Raw genomic sequence first — 24,810 nt, 5'->3', positions numbered from 1 at the left:
CCACTGACTGGTGTTGGCGCTACTAAGCTAACGCACCCCCGGTGTTCACCAGGGACCCCCTACAAGGAGGTATGGACTTTGCTGTGTGAGGTGCACAGGTGGCGGTTCTCCAAGATAGTCACCAGTGCAGTGAATGAAGCGTAATCAGACAGACTGGGTCAGAACCAAGGAAGCGCAGTACCATGAAGATTGGGCGAGAGAGTAGTCAGGAACGGTCCAAAGGTCAAAATCCAGTACGGGCAGCAAGGTACAGTGGGTAATCCGGAAGAGTAGTCAAGGGAGCCAAGATCAGAAATCAGGAGTTAAAACATGTAACACAGGGAAGCTAGAGAGGTGAGAACCAAGTGAGGCTTAAATACACTGGGGAAGTAGTGGATGAGAGAAGTTTCCGGCGATCAGACACAGCTGTCCCGTTGCTATGACAACGGTTGCAGCATACTGCGCATGCACGTGCCATGGGGGTCACGTGGGCGGAAAAATGTCCCGTTGCTAGGCAACGGGACGAGAGAAGGGATCAGAAGGCGACCGTTTCTGGCACCTATGTGGGGTGCGGAGGCGGCGCCTGACAGTTTCGCATGGTCACAATGGACCACTCTACTTCCTTCCAGGTTGTAGAGAAGTACAGAGAAAATCCTGGGACAGAGAGGAGATCCGAGTTGTGGAGAAGCGCATGATGAAGTTTCTCCAAACATGCTGAGTGCCCGGCAAGTGAGACTGAGTTGTGTGCCTTATGGGCGAACCATCCATACTGAAAGATCGGAACTGGTCGGGGGTGAAATTCTACATAAAGAACCGTATAACAGCTTTAAAAAGGGATCAAACTTGTTGGAATGATACTCAGTGGTTGAACAGGGATGTAACCTCCATGGCTAGGTGTCGGTGTAAGCGGGCAAGCGGATGTCCTCAGATGGCCAGAATACACTAAACTTTCCCTACCATTGTTATTCTTTATTCATTTATGTATGTGGGAATGTGGATGTCCTCAGACAGTCAAAATACATGACACTTTCCCCATCCAGCAGTCCATGTCAGTACTTTATGCAAAGTCAAAGTATAAATCTCATGTGGTAACTCTGGTGACAAACCGCTCCGTCACATACCCCTATGATTGTTCTGTCGACAGGGCATTAGGAAAGGGGTGTCCATATACGCCATGTTCCAGACATGGGTCCTCACAATGCAATAAACAAAAGTGTGTGTGTGTGTGTGTTTGTATCTGTGTATGTGTGTGTGTATATGTGTGTGTATATATCTGTATGTGTGTGTATATATGTGTGTGTGTGTATATATGTGTATGTGTGTGTGTATATATATATGTGTGTGTGTGTGTATGTGTGTGTGTAAAACAGTTTGTGACAAAGTCAGGATGTTTTACAAGAAAAAAACAAAATCTTTCCTGTGAAGTTGTTTTTGATGTCTCTTATTTCTTCTGATGCTGCTGAAACATTTACATCTATATTTGTGGACCTTACAGTAGCTCTTTGATGTGAGGACGCCTGTAGCTTAGATTCAGGGTCCCTTTAATACTCTACTGCCTGTGCATAATTAGCGTAACAAACAGAAAACCTTTAGAATTGAGACTGTAATTTATTTTCTGAGCTTCTATTCACTCAGCGGTAACAATACAAAAGCCTATATTAATATCCTGAGTAACAAACTAGAAACAGAACTGCTGGTGGGAGAAACAAGGCGAGCTCATGTTTGGAGAATATATTCATTGTAAACTCAGTCCCGGTGCCTTGAAAAGACTAGAGAAGAGATTTTACATGCGGAGGAGACAATAGACACGATTGAGCGCATATAGGACATTCTTAGCAGATATTAATGAGCTGTGATAATAGCTGGTAATTAGGACTATTTCTTCCACACAAATAAAAACCTGGAAAGCAATGAGCTTGGGGAATGACAAGTGAAAGACGTAACCCTCATTCTGCTCCAGGGACCGAGATCCATTCGTACAAAGAGAGTAAAGCACAAGAGAAAATGCTAAGAAATGAGTAATTTATCAGCTGAGACAAACATGGATATCGGCCACAATATTATGCTCATATCCCTTCATTTCATAGATTATATATTTTTTAAAGATTCAAGACCAATACACATTTTCTTATAATAAACTGCAACCAATTAGTGTAAGTTTGCCTGATCTTGATACATAATTCTGATACAGAAATGGAATTAACTTGATCATATATCATGAAAGCAATTTATTAGATAATGCTTCTTTTAGGTCGCATCAGTTAAGGAAAACTCTTTACTCGAGATGAGTAAAATATTCAATTAGCCTCTTACGTAATATTTACCTCGTTCCAGCAGAAATTGACCTAATTGTTCTGCGTGAAGAACCTTTAAAATCTTTTGTTCCAACCGGACTTATTATATCCCTACCACCACAAAAATACAAGGTGGAATGGTTGGACATCATGTTATTCAGTGACCAGTGTATTATGTATAGCAGGAAAAGGAAAAATACAATATATTACATAACATACAGAAGAAGAGAAATAATATTCCATACATATATTCCAATAAAAACTAATTTTAATACATACGTTTAAAGAGCACGATCAATAGCTTATTTGTACACTGAAATTTAAAGTTGATATTTGTGTGCTACATGAAAAAAACAGTCAGTATTTAACTCATGTGCAAAACAGAATACTAATTTGCACCCCTTGCATTATAACATGGTTTTGTCCAGGAGACTTAAACAAGAAGTTTCTTAAGTTAAGATCCTTAATGAATCAGGCCCCTAGCTGTCATTTAATTAGTACATTCTACAAAATAACAGCTAGTATCTGATTGGTTGCAACATCTCCACTTTTTCAAACCCGCAGTTTAGTAATCATAGTGTCCAATAGATAGTACGTTGCTTAGTTCCCTTAATTCTTAAAGGGTCTCTCCTCCTTGGAATCGATCGGGCCACAAGAAGTTTGAATGGGAGGGGATGTGCCCACTCAGAGTGAGGTGAGACGTGATGTGATTAGCCCTGTGGTTAGCCATTTGTACACTGATTTATCATCAAATACGGCAATCGGATATTTTACAGATAGACATCTTTTTCTGCAAAGTTAAATATAACTGAACATTAAAACATTATCAAAAACAAAAATCCAAAGTAGTGAAACCCAAATGTGTAGTGATTGCATCTTTGTATTATAATATTATTGTTATATATTTTAGCTAAACTTTTCAAAATATTTGTTAAAAATGATTTCCCTTCAGTTAGGTTGGATTGTGCTGGGTCAGCCCCGTTGGAGTTATTTACTAAATCCATTGAGATGTTCTTCACGAACCGTTACATTATTTCATGACTAAATAAGCATAAACTGCAAGTATATGTTTTATGTGCAACAAACACAATCACAGGGCCAGATTATAAACCATTAAAAATCGACAATTTCATTTGAAACTTTACGAAATATTTGTTAACATTATTTGATAAATAGACTTTTTTTTGTATTTTATTCTAGTGAATAAAAAAAAATGGAAATCATTTTTTGATCATTTTGTTCCCCCTATGATAAATGTACATCTTTATAACACTGTATTTTGTCTTTAGAAGCTCCCTGTATTCGTGTATATTCCCCCTCAGTCCGGGTATATCCGCTGCAGGTTGTGTGTTCGGGTGACAATGGGTCATTATCTCTCCGTGGTCAGACCCCAGGTCATTGAGTGACAGATAACGGGGGCAGCGCAGATTCTAATCTATTCTAATTCTATATAAACACATTCTCAATGTATCTAAATTCTGTTCTCTCCTCCAGGTGAGGACAAAAACATCCAGTTCTCATAGTATATTCTACATCTAGAGCCTCATTCTCTGGCACGCTGTGACTTGTAGTTCTACTGTAGCTACCCAACATACAGTATATTAATAATAATTAATAATATTAATATTTTACACCACAGTGTAACAGCGGTTTCTCACTCTCTCATTACAGGACTCTCATTTTATACCAGAGTGCTGGAGAACTGTGAAGATGAGGCCAGGTTTGATGAGGTAAGAAATTATAAGTACTAGTAAGTAGAGTATTTTGTATGAGGTCTGCAGGGCCGTACAGAGAGCAATGTGACATGTATATGGGGAACCAGTATATTAATGCACGGTGCAATCTGTCCAGGCTGGTTTATTCTTCTTACTAAAATACTATATATAATAATGCAACTGATGTATAATGCAACCAACATTGATGTCTAATATATACTGGTGGGTCATTAATTTATACCATTACTACTTTAATATATACTGAAGGACCATTTATATACACCGGTGGTACATTAATATATACTGACGGGACATTACTATATACTGACAGAGCATTAATATATACTGACAGGATATTAATATATACTGGTGGGACATTAACATATACTGACAGGATATTAATATATACTGACGGGATATTAATATATACTGGTGGGGCATTACTATATACTGATGGCACATTAATATACTGACGGAGCATTAATATATACTGACAGGATATTAATATATACTGGTGGGACATTAATATATACTGACAGAACATTAATATATTCTGACGGGATATTAATATATACTGGTGGGGCATTAATTTATACTTATGGCACATTAATATACTGATGGAGCATTACTATATACTGACAGGATATTAATATATACTGGTGGGACATTAATATATACTGACAGAGCATTAATATATACTGACAGGATATTAATATATACTGATGGAACATTAACATATACTGACAGGATATTAATATATACTGACGGTATATTAATATATACTGACGGAGCATTACTATAAACTGATGGGACATTACTATATACTGACAGAGGATTAATATATGCTGACAGTATATTAATATATACTGATGGGACATTACTATATACAAGAGATGGGCAGGCTCGGTTCCCCGAGAACCGAACCCACCCGAACTTTGGGTATCCGAGTACCGATCCAAATCGAGGCCGAACGTCATTGTGACGTCATCGGGTCTCGGGGCTCGGTTCTCGCGATACTTGAAGATTATAAATACCCGCCTCCACAGCAATCCATCACCATTTGACAGAGGGAGAGAGCAGGGTGTAGTCACAGGCTGATTAGAGCAGGGACAGAAAATCCAATATTCTGATTCCAATTGTTGTAACAGAAATCGCTAGAGAAGAGAGGAGGATAGAGGTTTTTGTTTTTTTTTCAATATTTGGCAGTCAAAGTGCTTTTGGGGTGTCTCCCATAATTGTGCATAAATATTTCTGGCTGTCAAAATTACTATCTGTCAGCAGTATCTACCAAATACTTTTTAGCACTCCCCAGTGCTTTTGGGGTGTCCCCCATAATTGTGTATAAATATTTATGGCTGTCAAAATTACTATCTGTCAGCAGTATCTACAAAATACTTTTTAGCACTCCCCAGTGCTTTTGGGGTGTCCCCCATAATTGTGCATAAATATTTCTGGCTGTCAAAATTACTATCTGTCAGCAGTATCTACCACCTAATTTTTAGCACTCCCCAGTGCTTTTGGGGTGTCCCCCATAATTGTGCATAAATATTTCTAGCTGTCAAAATTACTATCTGTCAGCAGTATCTACCAAATAATTTTTAGCACTCCCCAGTGCTTTTGGGGTGTCCCCCATAATTGTGCATAAATATTTCTGGCTGTCAAAATTACTATCTGTCAGCAGTATCTACCAAATACTTTTTAGCACTCCCCAGTGCTTTTGGGGTGTCCCCCATAATTGTGCATAAATATTTCAAGCTGTCAAAATTACTATCTGTCAGCAGTATCTACCAAATAATTTTTAGCACTCCCCAGTGCTTTTGGGGTGTCCCCCATAATTGTGCATAAATATTTTTGGCTGTTAAAAGTCATATTTGTCAGCAGTATCTACCAAATAATTTTTAGCACTCCCCAGTGCTTTTGGGGTGTTCCCTATAATTGTGCATAAATATTTCTGGCTGTCAAAATTACTATCTGTCAGCAGTATCTACCATCTAATTTTTAGCACTCCCCAGTGCTTTTGGGGTGTCCCCCATAATTGTGCATAAATATTTCTAGCTGTCAAAATTACTATCTGTCAGCAGTATCTACCAAATCATTTTTAGCACTCCCCAGTGCTTTTGGGGTGTCCCCCATAATTGTGCATAAATATTTCTGGCTGTCAAAATTACTATCTGTCAGCAGTACCTACCACCTAATTTTTAGCACTCCCCAGTGCTTTTGGGGTGTCCCCCATAATTGTGCATAAACATTTCTGGCTGTTAAAAGTCATATTTGTCAGCAGTATCTACCAAATAATTTTTAACACTACAAGTTCTTTGGGCTCAGAATGGATTCAAAGCAGTCCACATATGAGCAGAATGAGCAACCAGGTTCTGTCACCAGTCCTGATGGTAGTGTTCCCAGTACGTCATCTGGGCAAGGCGATGTCAAAGTACACAGTGTTTTGAAATCAGTCAAAAAAACACACTCCAAAAAAAAATGTACTGTGTTGAAGCGAAAAAGAAGTGTAACTGAGGAAAAGTTAAGTGCCGAAAAAAAAAAAATTGCCAACATGCAATTCTACACACGCAGTGGCAAAGAGAGAATGAGGCCTTCGCCTTTCTCTATTAGTGGCAGATCCAAAAATGTTACCGAGCCTACAAGTGGTGCACAACTACTGTTACGCGTCAAAGCCGAGCTGCAAGAAAACAGTAAGGCATTAGAGGATAATGTATGCTTTGAATCAGAAATGACACCAATCTCTGGGGAGAGTCCACCCACCAGTGGTATGTCTAATCATGAGCATTCTGTTAGTGACAGTGTACCCATAAAGAAGGTTCCTTTCAGCAGTTCTGCTGATGTGTGCCTGAGCAGCCCGAGTGTAGCCGGTGATATGCCAATTGAGGATGCCACTTTGGAATTAGAAGAGGATGAGGGGGAGATTTGTGTAGGCAACAAGGGCACTAATGATGATGTTGATGATTATGATGCAGACAAATACCAAATTGCCTTTCTCAATTTCTATTTATATTCTAGACTCTATAACGGCTGAATAGTTAACTATTTTACTCCTAGTGGAGAGGGGGTCTGATGCAGACAGATACCAAACTGCCTTGGTCCATTTATTTTTACTTTCTAGTCTATGCAGGCTGCTTTTTTTCTGTTCAACTACAAGTGGAGGGTGTAATATACACCCAAAGACGATGGCTGCATTGCCAATAGGCAAAGATGAAGAGGAAGACAACCAGGTTTGTGTGGAGAATTAAGGACGGCCTACCAGGGATTAAACTGTTTTCTTCCTAATTTAGTACCTTTAGCATTACCTTACTTATCCAAGAAACAGGTGGAGCACTAAATTTGGTTATTTTATGCACAAAAACATTGATTTTTAAACAAAATTGCAAAACAAAACCAAAAGGGCGGTTTTGCAAAACCAAAACCAAAACACGAAGGTAATCCAGATCCAAAACCAAAACACGGGGGTCAGTGACCATCTCTACTATATACTATATACTGACAGAGCATTAATATATACTGACATGATATTAATAAATACTGACAGGACATTAATATATACTGACAGGATATTAATATACACTGATGGAGCATTACTATATACTGACAGAGCATTAATATATACTGACAGGATATTAATATATACTGACGGGATATTATTATATACTGATGGGACATTAATATATACTGACAGGATATTAATATATACTGACAGGCTATTAATATATACTGACGTAGCATTACTATATACTGACAGAGCATTAATATATACTGACAGGATATTAATATATACTGACGGGATATTAATATATACTGATGGGACATTAATATATACTTACAGGCTATTAATATATACTGACGGAGCATTACTATATACTGACAGAGCATTAATATATACTGACAGGATATTTATACTGATGGGACATTAGTATATGCTGATAGTACATTAATATATACTGAAGGGACAATTCAGCTATTCACAGAAAAGTAAGATTTCCTACTGGAATGGTGATTTTATTTCTAACAAGTTGGATATATGAACTCCTTTTCTTATAGCGGGAATGTTAACATTTAAATAATCTGATTGGCTACATTTTGGCTTAGCCCCTCCTACTTCAAACTTACATATGGAAATGCAGCAGTTGGTTGAACTGAAATACTATGTGCTGCAGGTAACATTATAGTTCTGTGATTGGCTGCATGTTGTTCTATCCCATCTACTAACTGAACATTCAAAGTTTTAAAGAATGAGTGCAATATGTGCTCTAACCCTTATCGTACACCCTTCAAAACTAAAAATATTTTAACAGTTTTAGGAGACTTTATTTGTGCTGATTGGTTGACCTACTGACTAGACAAACTAGGTAAACGCCTGGGTCCTGGAGGTTTTTAGGTATAGAGAATTAATTATCCTGCAAAGAAAACATTTGCTTCCAGAACAATTGTTTCTTGGAGAATGACGTCTTCGGACTTCCAGTGTAGTCAATGTGAGAGATGTGTGGAGTAAGTCAGTATTGAAAGTCCTTGTGCTATAGATCTATGACAGGACTGGATAGATCGTTATGAATGAGAGATAATGGTATCATGTCTCTGAGGGTCTTTATGAAAGCTCATTATATACATGTTGACAGTTAATTAAACCATCAAACTTTCTGACATTTTAAACCAAGACTATAGGGAAAAAATCCAATAAACCCTTAACAAATATATCACCCTAAGACACAGACAATGGGCTTATATTAATATCTCTGCTCTGTACATCTTGTAATCCAATCGGCTCTAAGGCGCCGAACAGATCAATGTCCGTTACCTATAGAGGTGGCGGCGCTCAGAGGATGCGCTCAGAGGAGGCCGTTGGTGCAAGTTATATGGAAACAGCGCCCTAATAACACATGTTACATTAAAATGAGCTGTTTGTACAGACATCATTAAGCTGCAGTAAAAAATAAAAAAAAATAATCATCATCATGTTGAGCTGGTATTCAGGGAAAAATATATTAACAGATGAGTTCAATACATGTAACAGGATAAATATGTGCAGTGCACGGTTTAATAGGCAATTTATTTTCAATTTTCCGCATATGCAATAATAGTAACATACACCGATCAGCCACAAGCTTTTGATGCACTGTGTGTAGAGACACCTTTCTGTCATAGCCTGCATTAACTTTTTCAGTAATTTCCACTATAGTAGCTCTTCAGTGGGATTGGAGAAGACGGGCTAGCCTTCGCTCCCTGCATGTATCAATGAGCCTTGGGCACCAATGACGCTGTCACCGGTTCTCCATTTGTCCTACTTGGACCACTCTTGGTTGGTACTAACCACTGCTTACTGGGCACACCCAGGGCCGCCATCAGGGGGTACAGGGGATACTGTTGTACCGGGCCCGGGCTCACCAGGGGGCCCGGTACAACAGCGCATCACAGAGTTACCTGGGGCCCCGCTGGTCTCCGCTACTCTGTCTTCAGCCTGGCTGTCACCGTGACAGCCAGGCACCAGGATGCGATTGCAGGGGTGGAGGAATCATTCCCTCTGCAGCAGATCACATGATCGCAGGGGGAATGATTCTTCCATCTTTGCGATCGCAATTTGGCCCTTGTCAAAGTTGCTCAGATCATTACACTTGCCCATTTTTCCTGCTTCCAACACATCAACTTCAAGAACTGACTGTTCACTTGCTGCCTAATATATCCCACCTCTTGCCAGGTGCTATTGTAACAAGATAATCAATGTTATTCACTTCACTTGTCAGTGGTTTTAATCTTGTTGCTGACCGATCTAATATCTGACAACAGAAAAGGTTCATCTATTGTGCCCGTGTTTTGTTGTTGTTTTTGTCCTTTGGTGGGGGGTTGGTTTGTATGTTCTTTCATTTGTTATAAGTCAGGATTACATTATAGTTAGGAAGTGATTCATTATGTTCCCTGTCAGTTGCCTTTCAGCATCTGTGAGTAAATACGTCCTCAGCAGATGGTAGAGACCGGTGAGTGATATCAGACTACAACGCCACCTTCCTAGGAAAGGGCGACTGCGCATACTCAAAATAACACATTGATCATAGCAGAGATCAGCGTTTAACACCACAAAAAAAATTAATGTCACTATATATAATGCAAAGCAGAATCATTCACACTAATATACCAGGTGGCTGCAAATAACTAATTTCTGGAAATGGTGTATATATAAACAAGAGTATAATACATTGGTGCACAGGGGCAAGAGAGACATAAAATACATGGGTGCACAGGGAAAGAGAGACGTATAATACATGGGTGCACAGGGACAAGAGAGACGTATATTACATGGGTGCACAGGGAAAAGAGAGACGTATAATACATGGGTGCACAGGGACAAGAGAGACGTATATTACATGGGTGCACAGGGGAAAGAGAGAGGTATAATTCATGGGTGCACAGGGGAACGAGAGACATATAATACATGGGTGCACAGGGGAAAAGAGAGAGTTATAGTACATGGGTGCACAGGGTCAAGAGAGACGTATAATACATGGGTACACAGGGGAAAGAGAGAGGTATAATACATGGGTGCACAGGGGAAAGAGAGACGTATAATACATGGGTGCACAGGGGCAAGAGAGACGTATAATACATGGGTGCACAGGGGAAAGAGAGACGTATAATACATGGGTGCACAGGGGAAAGAGAGACATATAATACATGGGTGCACAGGGGAAAGAGAGACGTATAATACATGGGTGCACAGGGGAAAGAGAGACATATAATACATGTGTGCACAGGGGAAAGAGAGACGTATAATACATGGGTGCACAGGGGAAAGAGAGACATATAATACATGGGTGCACAGGGGAAAGAGAGACATATAATACATGGGTGCACAGGGGAAAGAGAGACATATAATACATGTGTGCACAGGGGAAAGAGAGACGTATAATACATGGGTGCACAGGGGAAAGAGAGACGTATAATACATGGGTGCACAGGGGAAAGAGAGACATATAATACATTGGTGCACAGGGGAAAGAGAGACTTATAATATATGGGTGCACAGGGATCAGAGAGACATATAATACACGGGTGCACAGGGACATTAGAGACGTATAATACATTGGGCACATGGGCAAGAGAGAGGTATAATACATGGGTGCACAGGGAAAGAGAGACGTATAATACATGGGTGCACAGGGACAAGAGAGACGTATATTACATGGGTGCACAGGGAAAAGAGAGACGTATAATACATGGGTGCACAGGGACAAGAGAGACGTATATTACATGGGTGCACAGGGGAAAGAGAGAGGTATAATTCATGGGTGCACAGGGGAACGAGAGACATATAATACATGGGTGCACAGGGGAAAGAGAGAGTTATAGTACATGGGTGCACAGGGTCAAGAGAGACGTATAATACATGGGTACACAGGGGAAAGAGAGAGGTATAATACATGGGTGCACAGGGGAAAGAGAGACGTATAATACATGGGTGCACAGGGGCAAGAGAGACGTATAATACATGGGTGCACAGGGAAAAGAGAGACGTATAATACATGGGTGCACAGGGGAAAGAGAGACGTATAATACATGGGTGCACAGGGAAAAGAGAGACGTATAATACATGTGTGCACAGGGGAAAGAGAGACGTATAATACATGGGTGCACAGGGGAAAGAGAGACATATAATACATGGGTGCACAGGGGAAAGAGAGACGTATAATACATGGGTGCACAGGGGAAAGAGAGACATATAATACATGTGTGCACAGGGGACAGAGAGACGTATAATACATGGGTGCACAGGGGAAAGAGAGACATATAATACATGGGTGCACAGGGGAAAGAGAGACGTATAATACATTGGTGCACAGGGGAAAGAGAGACATATAATACATTGGTGCACAGGGGAAAGAGAGACTTATAATATATGGGTGCACAGGGATCAGAGAGACATATAATACACGGGTGCACAGGGGAAAGAGAGACGTATAATACATCGGGCACAGGGACAAGAGACGTATAATACATTGGTGCACAGGGAGAGGTATAATACATGGGTACACAGGGGAAAGAGAGAGGTATAATTCATGGGTGCACAGGGATCAGAGAGACATATAATACACGGGTGCACAGGGGCATGAGAGACGTATAATACATTGGGCACATGGGCAAGAGAGAGGTATAATACATGGGTGCACAGGGGCAAGAGAGAAGTATAATACATGGGTGCACAGGGGCAAGAGAGACGTATAATACACGGGTGCACAGGGAGAGGTATAATACATGGGTACACAGGGGATAGAGAGAGGTATAATTCATGGGTGCACAGGGGAAAGAGAGACATATAATACATGGGTACACAGGGGAAAGAGAGAGGTATAATACATGGGTGCACAGGGGAAAGAGAGACATATAATACATGGGTGCACAGGGGAAAGAGAGACGTATAATACATCGGGCACAGGGACAAGAGACGTATAATACATTGGTGCACAGGGAGAGGTAAAATACATGGGTACACAGGGGAAAGAGAGAGGTATAATTCATGGGTGCACAGGGGAAAGAGAGACATATAATACATGGGTACGCAGGGGAAAGAGAGAGGTATAATACATGGGTGCACAGGGGAAAGAGAGACGTATAATACATGGGTGCACAGGGGCAAGAGAGACATATAATACATGGGTGCACAGGGGAAAGAGAGACGTATAATACATGGGTGCACAGGGGAAAGAGAGACGTATAATACATGGGTACACAGGGGAAAGAGAGAGGTATAATTCATGGGTGCACAGGGGCAAGAGAGAAGTATAATACATGGGTGCACAGGGGCAAGAGAGACGTATAATACACAGGTGCACAGGGAGAGGTATAATACATGGGTACACAGGGGAAAGAGAGAGGTATAATTCATGGGTGCACAGGGGAAAGAGAGAGGTATAATTCATGGGTGCACAGGGGCAAGAGAGAAGTATAATACATGGGTGCACAGGGGAAAGAGAGACGTATAATACATGGGTACACAGGGGAAAGAGAGAGGTATAATTCATGGGTGCACAGGGGAAAGAGAGACATATAATACATGGGTACACAGGGGAAAGAGAGAGGTATAATACATGGGTGCACAGGGGAAAGAGAGACATATAATACATGGGTGCACAGGGGAAAGAGAGACGTATAATACATCGGGCACAGGGACAAGAGACGTATAATACATTGGTGCACAGGGAGAGGTATAATACATGGGTACACAGGGGAAAGAGAGAGGTATAATTCATGGGTGCACAGGGATCAGAGAGACATATAATACACGGGTGCACAGGGGCATGAGAGACGTATAATACATTGGGCACATGGGCAAGAGAGAGGTATAATACATGGGTGCACAGGGGCAAGAGAGAAGTATAATACATGGGTGCACAGGGGTAAGAGAGACGTATAATACACGGGTGCACAGGGAGAGGTATAATACATGGGTACACAGGGGAAAGAGAGAGGTATAATTCATGGGTGCACAGGGGAAAGAGAGACATATAATACATGGGTACACAGGGGAAAGAGAGAGGTATAATACATGGGTGCACAGGGGAAAGAGAGACATATAATACATGGGTGCACAGGGGAAAGAGAGACGTATAATACATCGGGCACAGGGACAAGAGACGTATAATACATTGGTGCACAGGGAGAGGTATAATACATGGGTACACAGGGGAAAGAGAGAGGTATAATTCATGGGTGCACAGGGGAAAGAGAGACATATAATACATGGGTACACAGGGGAAAGAGAGAGGTATAATACATGGGTGCACAGGGGAAAGAGAGACGTATAATACATGGGTGCACAGGGGCAAGAGAGACATATAATACATGGGTGCACAGGGGAAAGAGAGACGTATAATACATGGGTGCACAGGGGAAAGAGAGACGTATAATACATGGGTGCACAGGGGAAAGAGAGACATATAATACATGGGTGCACAGGGGAAAGAGAGACGTATAATACATGTGTGCACAGGGGAAAGAGAGACGTATAATACATGGGTGCACAGGGGAAAGAGAGACATATAATACTAGGGATGAGCGCACTCGGATTTATGAAATCCGAGCCCACCCGAACGTTGCCGATCCGAGTCGGATCCGAGACAGATCCGGGTATTGGCGCCAAATTCAAATCTGAAACTGAGGCTCTGACTCATAATCCCGTTGTCGGATCTCACGATACTCGGATCCTATAAATTCCCCGCTAGTCGCCGCCATCTTCACTCGGGCATTGATCAGGGTAGAGGGAGGGTGTGTTAGGTGGTCCTCTGTCCTGGTAGATCTCGTGCTGTGCTGTTTAGTTCTGTGCTGTGCTGTTTAGTTCTGTGCTGTGCTGTGCTGTGCTGTGTTCTGCAGTATCAGTCCAGTGGTGCTGTGTGCTGTGCTCTGTCCTTCTGAGGTCAGTGGTGCTGCTGGGTCCTGTGCTGTGTCCTGTTCAGTCCAGTGGTGCTGTGTCCTGTGCTCTGTGCTTCTAAGGGCATAGTTATTTCCCCAATATTCCCCTGCGTTTAAAAAAATAAAAAAAAGTTATTTAAAAAAATACCACAAACTAATTTAATTTTTTTCAATTACCACAAAATTTGCACAACCAATCCTGCAGTATAAGCCCATTGGTACTGCAATATTACCAAGTTCACACATTCAGCAGTAAAAGTCCAGTGGTACTGCAATATATATTACAAAGTTCACACATTCTGCAGTATCAGTCCAGTGGTGCTGTGTCCTGTGCTCTGTCCTGCTGAGTTCCGTAGTGCTGCTGGGTCCTGTGCCGTGTCCTGTTCAGTCCAGTGGTGCTGTGTCCTGTGCTCTGTGCTTCTAAGGGCATAGTTATTTCCCCATTATTCCCAAGTTTTTAAAAAATAAAAAAAAAGTAAAATAAAATTAAAAATTAAAAAAAAAAATATATATATATAATTATAACCAAATTTGCAAAACCAATCCAGCAGTATAAGTCCATTGGTACTGCAATAATACCAAGTTCACACATTCTGCAGTATCTTGTGCTACATATAATGGAGACCAAAAATTTGGAGGATAAAGTAGGGAAAGATCAAGACCCACTTCCTTCTAATGCTGAAGCTGCTGCCACTAGTCATGACATAGACGATGAAATGCCATCAACGTCGTCTTCCAAGCCCGATGCCCAATCTCGTAGTACCGGGCATGTAAAATCCAAAAAGCCCAAGTTAAGAAAAAGTAGCAAAAAGAGAAACTTAAAATCATCTGAGGAGAAACGTAAAGTTGCCAATATGCCATTTACGACACGGAGTGGCAAGGAACGGCTTAGGCCCTGGCCCGTGTTCATGACTAGTGGTTCAGCTTCACCCACGGATCTTAGCCCTCCTCCTCCCCCCCCCCCCTACAAAAAATTGAAGAGAGTTATGCTGTCAGCAACAAAACAGCAAACAACTCTGCCTTCTAAAGAGAAATTATCACAAATGCACAAGGCGAGTCCAAGGATGTTGGTGGTTGTCAAGCCTGACCTTCCCATCACTGTACGGGAAGAGGTGGCTCGGGAGGAGGCTATTGATGATGTAGCTGGCGCTGTGGAGGAACTTGATGATGAGGATGGTGATGTGATTATTGTAAATGAGGCACCAGGGGGGGAAACAGCTGATGTCCATGGGATGAAAAAGCCCATCGTCATGCCTGGTCAGAAGACCAAAAAATGCACCTCTTCGGTCTGGAGTTATTTTTATCCAAATCCAGACAACCAATGTATGGCCATATGTAGCTTATGTAAAGCTCAAATAAGCAGGGGTAAGGATCTTGCCCACCTAGGAACATCCTCCCTTATACGTCACCTGAATAACCTTCATAGTTCAGTGGTTAGTTCAGGAACTGGGGCTAGGACCCTCATCGGTACAGGGACACCTAAATCCCGTGGTCCAGTTGGATACACACCAGCAACACCCTCCTCGTCAACTTCCTCCACAATCTCCATCAGATTCAGTCCTGCAGCCCAAGTCAGCAGCCAGACTGAGTCCTCCTCAATACGGGATTCATCCGAGGAATCCTGCAGCGGTACGCCTACTACTGCCACTGCTGCTGTTGCTGCTGTTAGTCGGTCATCTTCCCAGAGGGGAAGTCGTAAGACCGCTAAGTCTTTCACAAAACAATTGACCGTCCAACAGTCGTTTGCCATGACCACAAAATACGATAGTAGTCACCCTATTGCAAAGCGTATAACTGCGGCTGTAACTGCAATGTTGGTGTTAGACGTGCGCCCGGTGTCCGCCATCAGTGGAGTGGGATTTAGAGGGTTGATGGAGGTATTGTGTCCCCGGTACCAAATCCCGTCGAGATTCCACTTCACTAGGCAGGCGATACCAAAAATGTACAGAGAAGTACGATCAAGTGTCCTCAGTGCTCTAAAAAATGCGGTTGTACCCACTGTCCACTTAACCACGGACATGTGGACAAGTGGTTCTGGGCAAACGAAGGACTATATGACTGTGACAGCCCACTGGGTAGATGCATCCCCTTCCGCAGCAACAGCAACAGCTGCATCAGTAGCAGCAACTACAAAATGGCTGCTCGTGCAAAGGCAGGCAACATTGTGTATTACAGGCTTTAATAAGAGGCACAACGCTGACAACATATTAGAGAAAATGAGGGAAATTATCTCCCAGTGGCTTACCCCACTTAGACTCTCATGGGGATTTGTGGTGTCAGACAATGCCAGTAACATTGTGCAGGCATTAAATATGGGCAATTTCCAGCACGTCCCATGTTTTGCCCACACCATTAATTTGGTGGTGCAGCATTACCTCAAGAGTGACAGGGGTGTGCAGGAGATGCTTGCGGTGGCGCGCAAAATTGCTGGACACTTTCGGCATTCAGCCAGTGCCTACCGCAGACTAGAGGCACATCAAAAAAGCATGAACCTGCCCTGCCATCACCTCAAACAAGAGGTTGTGACGCGCTGGAACTCCACCCTCTATATGCTGCAGAGGATGGAGGAGCAGCAAAAGGCCATTCAGGCCTACACAGCCACCTACGACATAGGCAAAGGAGTGGGGATGCGCCTCAGTCAAGCGCAGTGGAGACTGATTTCCGTGTTGTGCAAGGTTCTGCAGCCATTTGAACTTGCCACACGAGAAGTCAGTTCCGACACTGCCAGCTTGAGTCAGGTCATTCCCCTGATCAGGCTGTTGCAGAAGCAGCTGGAGAAAGTGAGGGAGGAGCTGGTAAGCCATTGCGATTACACCAAGCATGTAGCTCTTGTGGATGTAGCCCTTCATACGCTTTGCCAGGATCCGAGGGTGGTCACTCTTTTAAAGTCAGAGGAATACATTCTGGCCACCGTGCTCGATCCTCGGTTTAAAGCGTATGTTGTGTCTCTGTTTCCGGCGGACACAAGTCTACAGCGGTGCAAAGACCTGCTGGTCAGGAGATTGTCCTCTGAAGAGGACCGTGACATGCCAACAGCTCCACCCTCATTTTCTTCCACATCTATGGCTGCGAGGAAAAAGCTCAGTTTTCCCAAAAGAGGCACTGGCGGGGATGCTGATAACATCTGATCCGGACTGAAGGACCTGCCAACCATTGCAGACATGTCTACTCTCGCTGCATTGGATGCTGTCACAATAGAAAAAATTGTGGATGATTACTTTGCTGACACCATCCAAGTAGACATGTCAGACAGTCCATATTGTTACTGGCAGGAAAAAAAGGCAGTTTGGAAGCCCCTGTACAAACTGGCTCTATTTTACCTGAGTTGTCCCCCCTCCAGTGTGTACTCGGAAAGAGTTTTTAGTGCAGCAGGGAACCTGGTCAGTGAGCGGCGAAGGAGGTTGCTTCCTCGCAACGTTGAAAAAATGATGTTTATAAAAATGAATAATCAATTCCTCAATGAAGTACAGCACTGCCCTCCAGATACTACAGAGGGACCTGTGGTTGTGGAGTCCAGCGGGGACGAATTGATAATGTGTGATGAGGAGGAAGTACACACTGTAGGGGGAGAGGAATCAGAGGTTGAGGATGAGAACGACATCTTGCCTCAGTAGAGCCTGTTTAGTCTGTACAGGGAGAGATGAATAGCTTTTTTGGTATTGTGGCCTCGGTACCAAATTGTGTACCGGGGCCACCACACTACGCAGTCAAGATAGATAGATGCGTATCATAGATAAAGTACATTCAGTGGTGTGGGGCAAATTGAAAAATATTCAAAATGCACTGACATTATCAAAAACAAGAGGTTGTCACACGCTAAAACTCCAACATGTATATGATGGAGAGGATGGAGGAGCAGCCGTATGTGTAGTGTAATGCAGACCTGTTGAAGGTTTTTTATATATTTTATTGTGGTGCCCAGTGCCCACTCCTCTACGCAGTCCAGGTACATTTATTGGTGCGATTCATAAAAGTTCAGGGTTTTTAATATATATTGTGGTGACCCACTCCTCTACGCAGTCCAGGTACATTTATTGGTGCGAATCATAAAAGTTCAGGGTTTTTAATATATATTGTGGTGACCCACTCCTCTACGCAGTCCAGGTACATTTATTGGTGCGAATCATACAAGTTGATGGTTTTCTTATTATATATATTGTGGTGACCCACTCCTCTACGCAGTCCAGGTACATTTATTGGTGCAAATCATAAAAGTTCAGGGTTTTTAATATATATTGTGGTGACCCACTCCTCTACGCAGTCCAGGTACATTTATTGGTGCGAATCATACAAGTTGATGGTTTTCTTATTATATATATTGTGGTGACCCACTCCTCTACGCAGTCCAGATACATTTATTGGTGCGAATCATAAAAGTTCAGGGTTTTTAATATATATTGTGGTGACCCACTCCTCTACGCAGTCCAGATACATTTATTGGTGCGAATCATAAAAGTTCAGGGTTTTTAATATATATTGTGGTGACCCACTCCTCTACGCAGTCCAGGTACATTTATTGGAGCGATTCATAAAAGTTCAGGGTTTTTAATATATATTGTGGTGACCCACTCCTCTATGCAGTCCAGGTACATTTATTGGTGTGATTCATAAAAGTTCAGGGTTTTTAATATATATTGTGGTGACCCACTCCTCTACGCAGTCCAGGTACATTTATTGGTGCGATTCATAAAAGTTCAGGGTTTTTAATATATATTGTGGTGACCCACTCCTCTACGCAGTCCAGGTACATTTATTGGTGCGAATCATAAAAGTTCAGGGTTTTTAATATATATTGTGGTGACCCACTCCTCTACGCAGTCCAGGTACATTTATTGGTGCGAATCATAAAAGTTCAGGATTTTTAATATATATTGTGGTGACCCACTCCTCTACGCAGTCCAGGTACATTTATTGGTGCGAATCATACAAGTTGATGGTTTTCTTATTATATATATTGTGGTGACCCACTCCTCTACGCAGTCCAGATACATTTATTGGTGCGAATCATAAAAGTTCAGGGTTTTTAAGATATATTGTGGTGACCCACTCCTCTACGCAGTCCAGATACATTTATTGGTGCGAATCATAAAAGTTCAGGGTTTTTAATATATATTGTGGTGACCCACTCCTCTACGCAGTCCAGGTACATTTATTGGTGCGATTCATAAAAGTTCAGGGTTTTTAATATATATTGTGGTGACCCACTCCTCTACGCAGTCCAGGTACATTTATTGGTGCGAATCATAAAAGTTCAGGGTTTTTAATATATATTGTGGTGACCCACTCCTCTACGCAGTCCAGGTACATTTATTGGTGCGAATCATAAAAGTTCAGGGTTTTTAATATATATTGTGGTGACCCACTCCTCTACGCAGTCCAGGTACATTTATTGGTGCGAATCATAAAAGTTCAGGGTTTTTAATATATATTGTGGTGACCCACTCCTCTACGCAGTCCAGGTACATTTATTGGTGCGAATCATACAAGTTGATGGTTTTCTTATTATATATATTGTGGTGACCCACTCCTCTACGCAGTCCAGGTACATTTATTGGTGCGAATCATACAAGTTCAGGGTTTTTAATATATATTGTGGTGACCCACTCCTCTACGCAGTCCAGAAAGATACCTCGTTGCAACGTTTTGGACTAATAACTATATTGTGAGGTGTTCAGAATACACTGTAAATTAGTGGAAATGCTTGTTATTGAATGTTATTGAGGTTACTAATAGCATAGGAGTGAAAATAAGCCCAAAAACTTGATTTTTAAACTTTTTATGTTTTTTCCAAAAAAAATCCGAATCCTAAACCTTAAATCCGAACCGAGACCTTTCGTCAAGTGTTTTGCGAGACAAATCCGAACCCCAAAAATAATGAAAATCCGGATCCAAAACACAAAACACGAGACCTCAAAAGCCGCCGGTGCACATCCCTATATAATACATTGGTACACAGGGGAAAGAGAGACATATAATACATGGGTGCACAGGGGAAAGAGGGATATATAATACATCGGGCACAGGGACAAGAGACGTATAATACATTGGTGCACATGGGAAAGAGAGAGGTATAATACATGGGTGCACAGGGGAAAGAGAGAGGTATAATACATGGGTACACAGGGGAGAGAGAGAGGTGTAATACATGGGTACACAGGGGAGAGAGAGAGGTGTAATACATTGGGCACATGGGCAAGAGAGAGGAATAATACATGGGTGCACAGGGCAAAGAGAGACATATAATACATGGGTGTACATGGGCAAGAGAGACGTATAATACATGGGTGGACAGGGGAAAGAGAGACGTATAGTAAATGGGTGCACAGGGGAGAGAGAGATGTATAATACATGGGTACACAGGGGAGAGAGAGATGTATAATACATGGGTACACAGGGGAGAGAGAGAGGTGTAATACATTGGGCACATGGGCAAGAGAGAGGAATAATACATGGGTGCACAGGGGAAAGAGAGACGTATAATACATGGGTGGACAAGGGAAAGAGAGACGTATAGTAAATGGGTGCACAGAGAAAATAAAAATAACTAGCAAAAAATGGCCATAAGTGTAATACAGGTCACACACATATATAGGGAATGGAATATAATGAATATAAAATTGCATCCGTACAACAACTACATAACACTGTATAAACATATAAAAACAACACAAAAGAGGGATATGGGTGTGGGGTCATATCGGGAAAGGAAAGTACGGAGAAAACAGACTGGGTAGATTGTGCCTGACCTATGTCATCGGTCCATGGTGCACACAGCAATAATGAAAAGTCTTTTGACATCATAATCAATATGGGCTACAGTTATGAGAAGATTATCCCACCAGAATTCCTAAATACCAATACTAGAAAACAATAATGAAGCTAACACTCTGTCTGCTTTCTACACTTTTTATTGAAGCCTATAAATGTAACTGATCCTTCACCTTCTCCTTTATGTTCATTTGTTTATTTTAAATTTGATTCCCAATTTTATTTTATCCTCGAAAACCACATTAACAGAGTCCCACTTATTAAATAGCTGAAGTATCCTGCATTGCATGGATATAAAATTTTCAAGTTATTAAGTTATCAATGAGTTGGATGTAACTGTCAACATTTTACAATTAATTAGCAGCTTAGCAGCTCTTCCAGCACACCCATGAGGTGTCTTCCCAGTGTTGTTTTTGTTTTTATATTAAATGTCATCCACATCCATCCAGTGAAAGGCCCAGAACAGGCTCCCTGGGTCAATGTTCTGCCCAGCGTACACTAACGGGAGGTCTGACCAGGACTCTAAACCCCCTAAAACCTGGACAGACTCCAACTGGATCGCCTTGCGTTGGTTTCATTCCAATAGGGAGAAAGCGGGGTCCGGGAGCATCACCGGACAAAGAAACAAACGGAAAAGTGATTCTTATATATATGATTATTCGGATGTGAAGTTGCCCTCTACTAAGCAACTAAAGACAGACCCACCAATCTGCTGGTGTGATGGGTACAGTACAGGAAGGACTCTCTGATATGTTGCAAAATTAATACAAGATCTAAACAAAATCAAAATGTTTCTATTTACTGATGTATTTCACATTTAGTAACTATGATAATGGGCAGAGTAGAGGAACTAGTTGTAACTATACTGCTAGGAAGTCCAGGATTTATCTGCCAGGGTTTAAATAGGAAACTGGATCTTTGCACACATCAAGTCAGTGAATATCCAAATACAGGTAAATGTCCATAACAAAATGTTGTAAATTGTTCATAATAATAATAATGTGAAAGTGAGAGAGGATAATAGGATAACAGAGTCTGGTTTAGAAGAAGCTGAGAGGTTGCAGTCACTGAGCAAACATATTCTCTGCGTCTCCGTTACGCGCCCTGTAGGGTGTAATACTGACCTCATGCAGGATGTAATACTGACCTCCTGCAGGATGTAATACTGACCACGCTGCAGGATGTAATACCGACCCCCTGCAGGATGTAATACTGACCTCCTGCAGGATGTAATACTGACCAGGCTGCAGGATGTAATACCGACCCCCTGCAGGATGTAATACTGACCACGCTGCAGGATGTAATACTGACCTCCTGCAGGATGTAATACTGACCCCCTGCAGGATGTAATACTGACCCCCTGCAGGATGTAATACTGACCACGCTGCAGGATGTAATACTGACCCCCTGCAGGATGTAATACTGACCACGCTGCAGGATGTAATACTGACCCCCTGCAGGATGTAATACTGACCAGGCTGCAGGATGTAATACCGACCCCCTGCAGGATGTAATACTGACCACGCTGCAGGATGTAATACTGACCTCCTGCAGGATGTAATACTGACCACGCTGCAGGATGTAATACTGACCTCCTGCAGGATGTAATACTGACCACGCTGCAGGATGTAATACTGACCCCCTGCAGGATGTAATACTGACCCCCTGCAGGATGTAATACTGACCTCCTGCAGGATGTAATACTGACCTCCTGCAGGATGTAATACTGACCACGCTGCAGGATGTAATACTGACCCCCTGCAGGATGTAATACTGACCTCCTGCAGGATGTAATACTGACCACGCTGCAGGATGTAATACTGACCCCTTGCAGAATGTAATACTGACCAGGCTGCAGGATGTAATACTGACCCCCTGCAGGATGTAATACTGACCCCCTGCAGGATGTAATACTGACCAGGCTGCGGATCGCCAGGGATCATGGGTGCACAGAGGAACACAGAGTGATTGTTTTATACACAACAATTGTGATATTTTGAGGCAGTCTTACAGATATGACCAGTGTCGGACTGGGGCATGAAGGGCCCACCGGGGGACTGCAACAGTAGGGGCCCATCAGAGGGGGTGTGGCCAACCATCACAGAGGGGAGACCAGACAGTAGAAGGGGAGTGGTCAGCCCACGAAGGACAGCTAGCACCATAGTGTAGTATATAAAGAATGTAGTGTGTATATAAAGAGTACACAGTCTTGACCTGCACCTTAGATTGGGCAGAACAGTCACCAAAAATTGTGATTATCCCACTAGACCAGGCTTGGCTAACCTGTGGCACTCCAGGTGTTGTGAAACTAAAAGCCCCAGCATGCTTTGCCAATATATAGCAGCCTATTGCTGGAGGGGTATGCTGGGACTTGTAGTTTCACAAAACCTGGAGTGCCACAGGTTCGCCAAGCCTGCACTAGACTCAGAACATTTGACAAGACTGTCCTACCTGTTCTTGTCACTTTTACCACCTGTGGTTGCTGATTTCTTTAGTTGCGACTTGTCTGGATCCTGGAATGTTGAGGGCCCTATTTGGAAAAAATAATGGATACATTTAGAAAATTCCAACCAGCCCCAGCGTTAAATCAATAAGACCCACAATTAATACTTAGGCCTTCCTCCAGCCCCAACATAAAAGTAATAATATTCCCATTTAATAAACCTATTTCCCTCCCTCCAGACAGCCCCTGCAATAAACTAATCACATTTACGTACAATAAATATACCTATTTCCCGCAACCGTCACTGCCATTATATAATTCATATTCACATTTAATAAATATACCTCATGCTCCTCAAACTCAGCTGCGCATACAATTAATAACGCCCAAACCACCCCATCTTAAATTAATAGTCCCTACTATAAACTTAAATTTCCCCACCTTCACCCTAGAAAGAAAATAGCACGCATTATTTAGTCACCACCTACCACACACACATTACATTACACAACCCCATTGTGCCATCACACACACATTACTGTGCCCTTTCATCACCATGCTGTGCCTCCTTATGCTCACACTGCGCCCTCCATGCTGCTTTTGCCCCCACTTCTCCGGGCCCCCCTTCATAACCCTGTGCCATGCTGCTTTTGCTCCCCCCTTCTCCTGGCCCCCCTTCACACTCTGACATGATGTCTGTGCTCCCCCTTCACTTTGCCATGATCCCCCTTCTCTCTGCTATGCTCCCCTTCACTCTGACATGCTCCCCCTTCTGTGCCAGGCTCCCCCTTCACTCTGCCATGCTCCCCCTTCTGTGCCATGCTCCCCCTTCATTCTTCCATGCTCCCCCTTCTCTCTGCTATGCTCCCCCTTCTGTGCCAGGCTCCCTCTTCACTCTGCCATGCTCCCCCTTCTCTCTGCTATGCTCCCCTTCACTCTGCCATGCTCCCCCTTCACTCTGCCATGCTCCCCCTTCTGTGCCAGGCTCCCCCTTTACTCTGCCAGGCTCCCCCTTCACTCTGCCATGCTCCCCTTTCTCTCTGCCATGCTCCCTCTTACCTGCCATGCATCTCCTTCACTCTGCCATGCTCCCCCTTCTCTCTGCCATGCTCCTCCTACTCTCTGCCATGCTCCCCTTCACTCTGCCATGCTCCCTCTTACCTGCCATGCATCTCCTTCACTCTGCCATGCTCCCCCTTCTCTCTGC

The 24,810-nt window shown here is 42.6% G+C and overlaps 1 protein-coding gene across 15 annotated transcripts in view; it reads left to right on the top strand.

Moving 5' to 3' along the window:
- The window catches only part of OTOF (otoferlin), a 309,139-nt gene that overhangs the window by 47,158 nt on the left and 237,171 nt on the right, over window positions 1-24,810 (top strand). For all 15 annotated transcript variants that reach the window (XM_075201127.1, XM_075201124.1, XM_075201132.1 and 12 more), the window contains exon 2: window positions 3,945-4,003. In XM_075201127.1, coding sequence (XP_075057228.1) covers window positions 3,945-4,003 — 59 coding nt within the window. The remainder of the gene's footprint in view (window positions 1-3,944; window positions 4,004-24,810) is intronic.

The sequence above is a fragment of the Mixophyes fleayi genome, chromosome 3 (assembly GCF_038048845.1).
Source record: "Mixophyes fleayi isolate aMixFle1 chromosome 3, aMixFle1.hap1, whole genome shotgun sequence".
NCBI lineage: Eukaryota > Metazoa > Chordata > Amphibia > Anura > Limnodynastidae > Mixophyes > Mixophyes fleayi.
The sequence above is the reverse complement of the archived record's forward strand: the minus strand, read 5'-3'. Positions and strand labels throughout refer to the sequence as shown.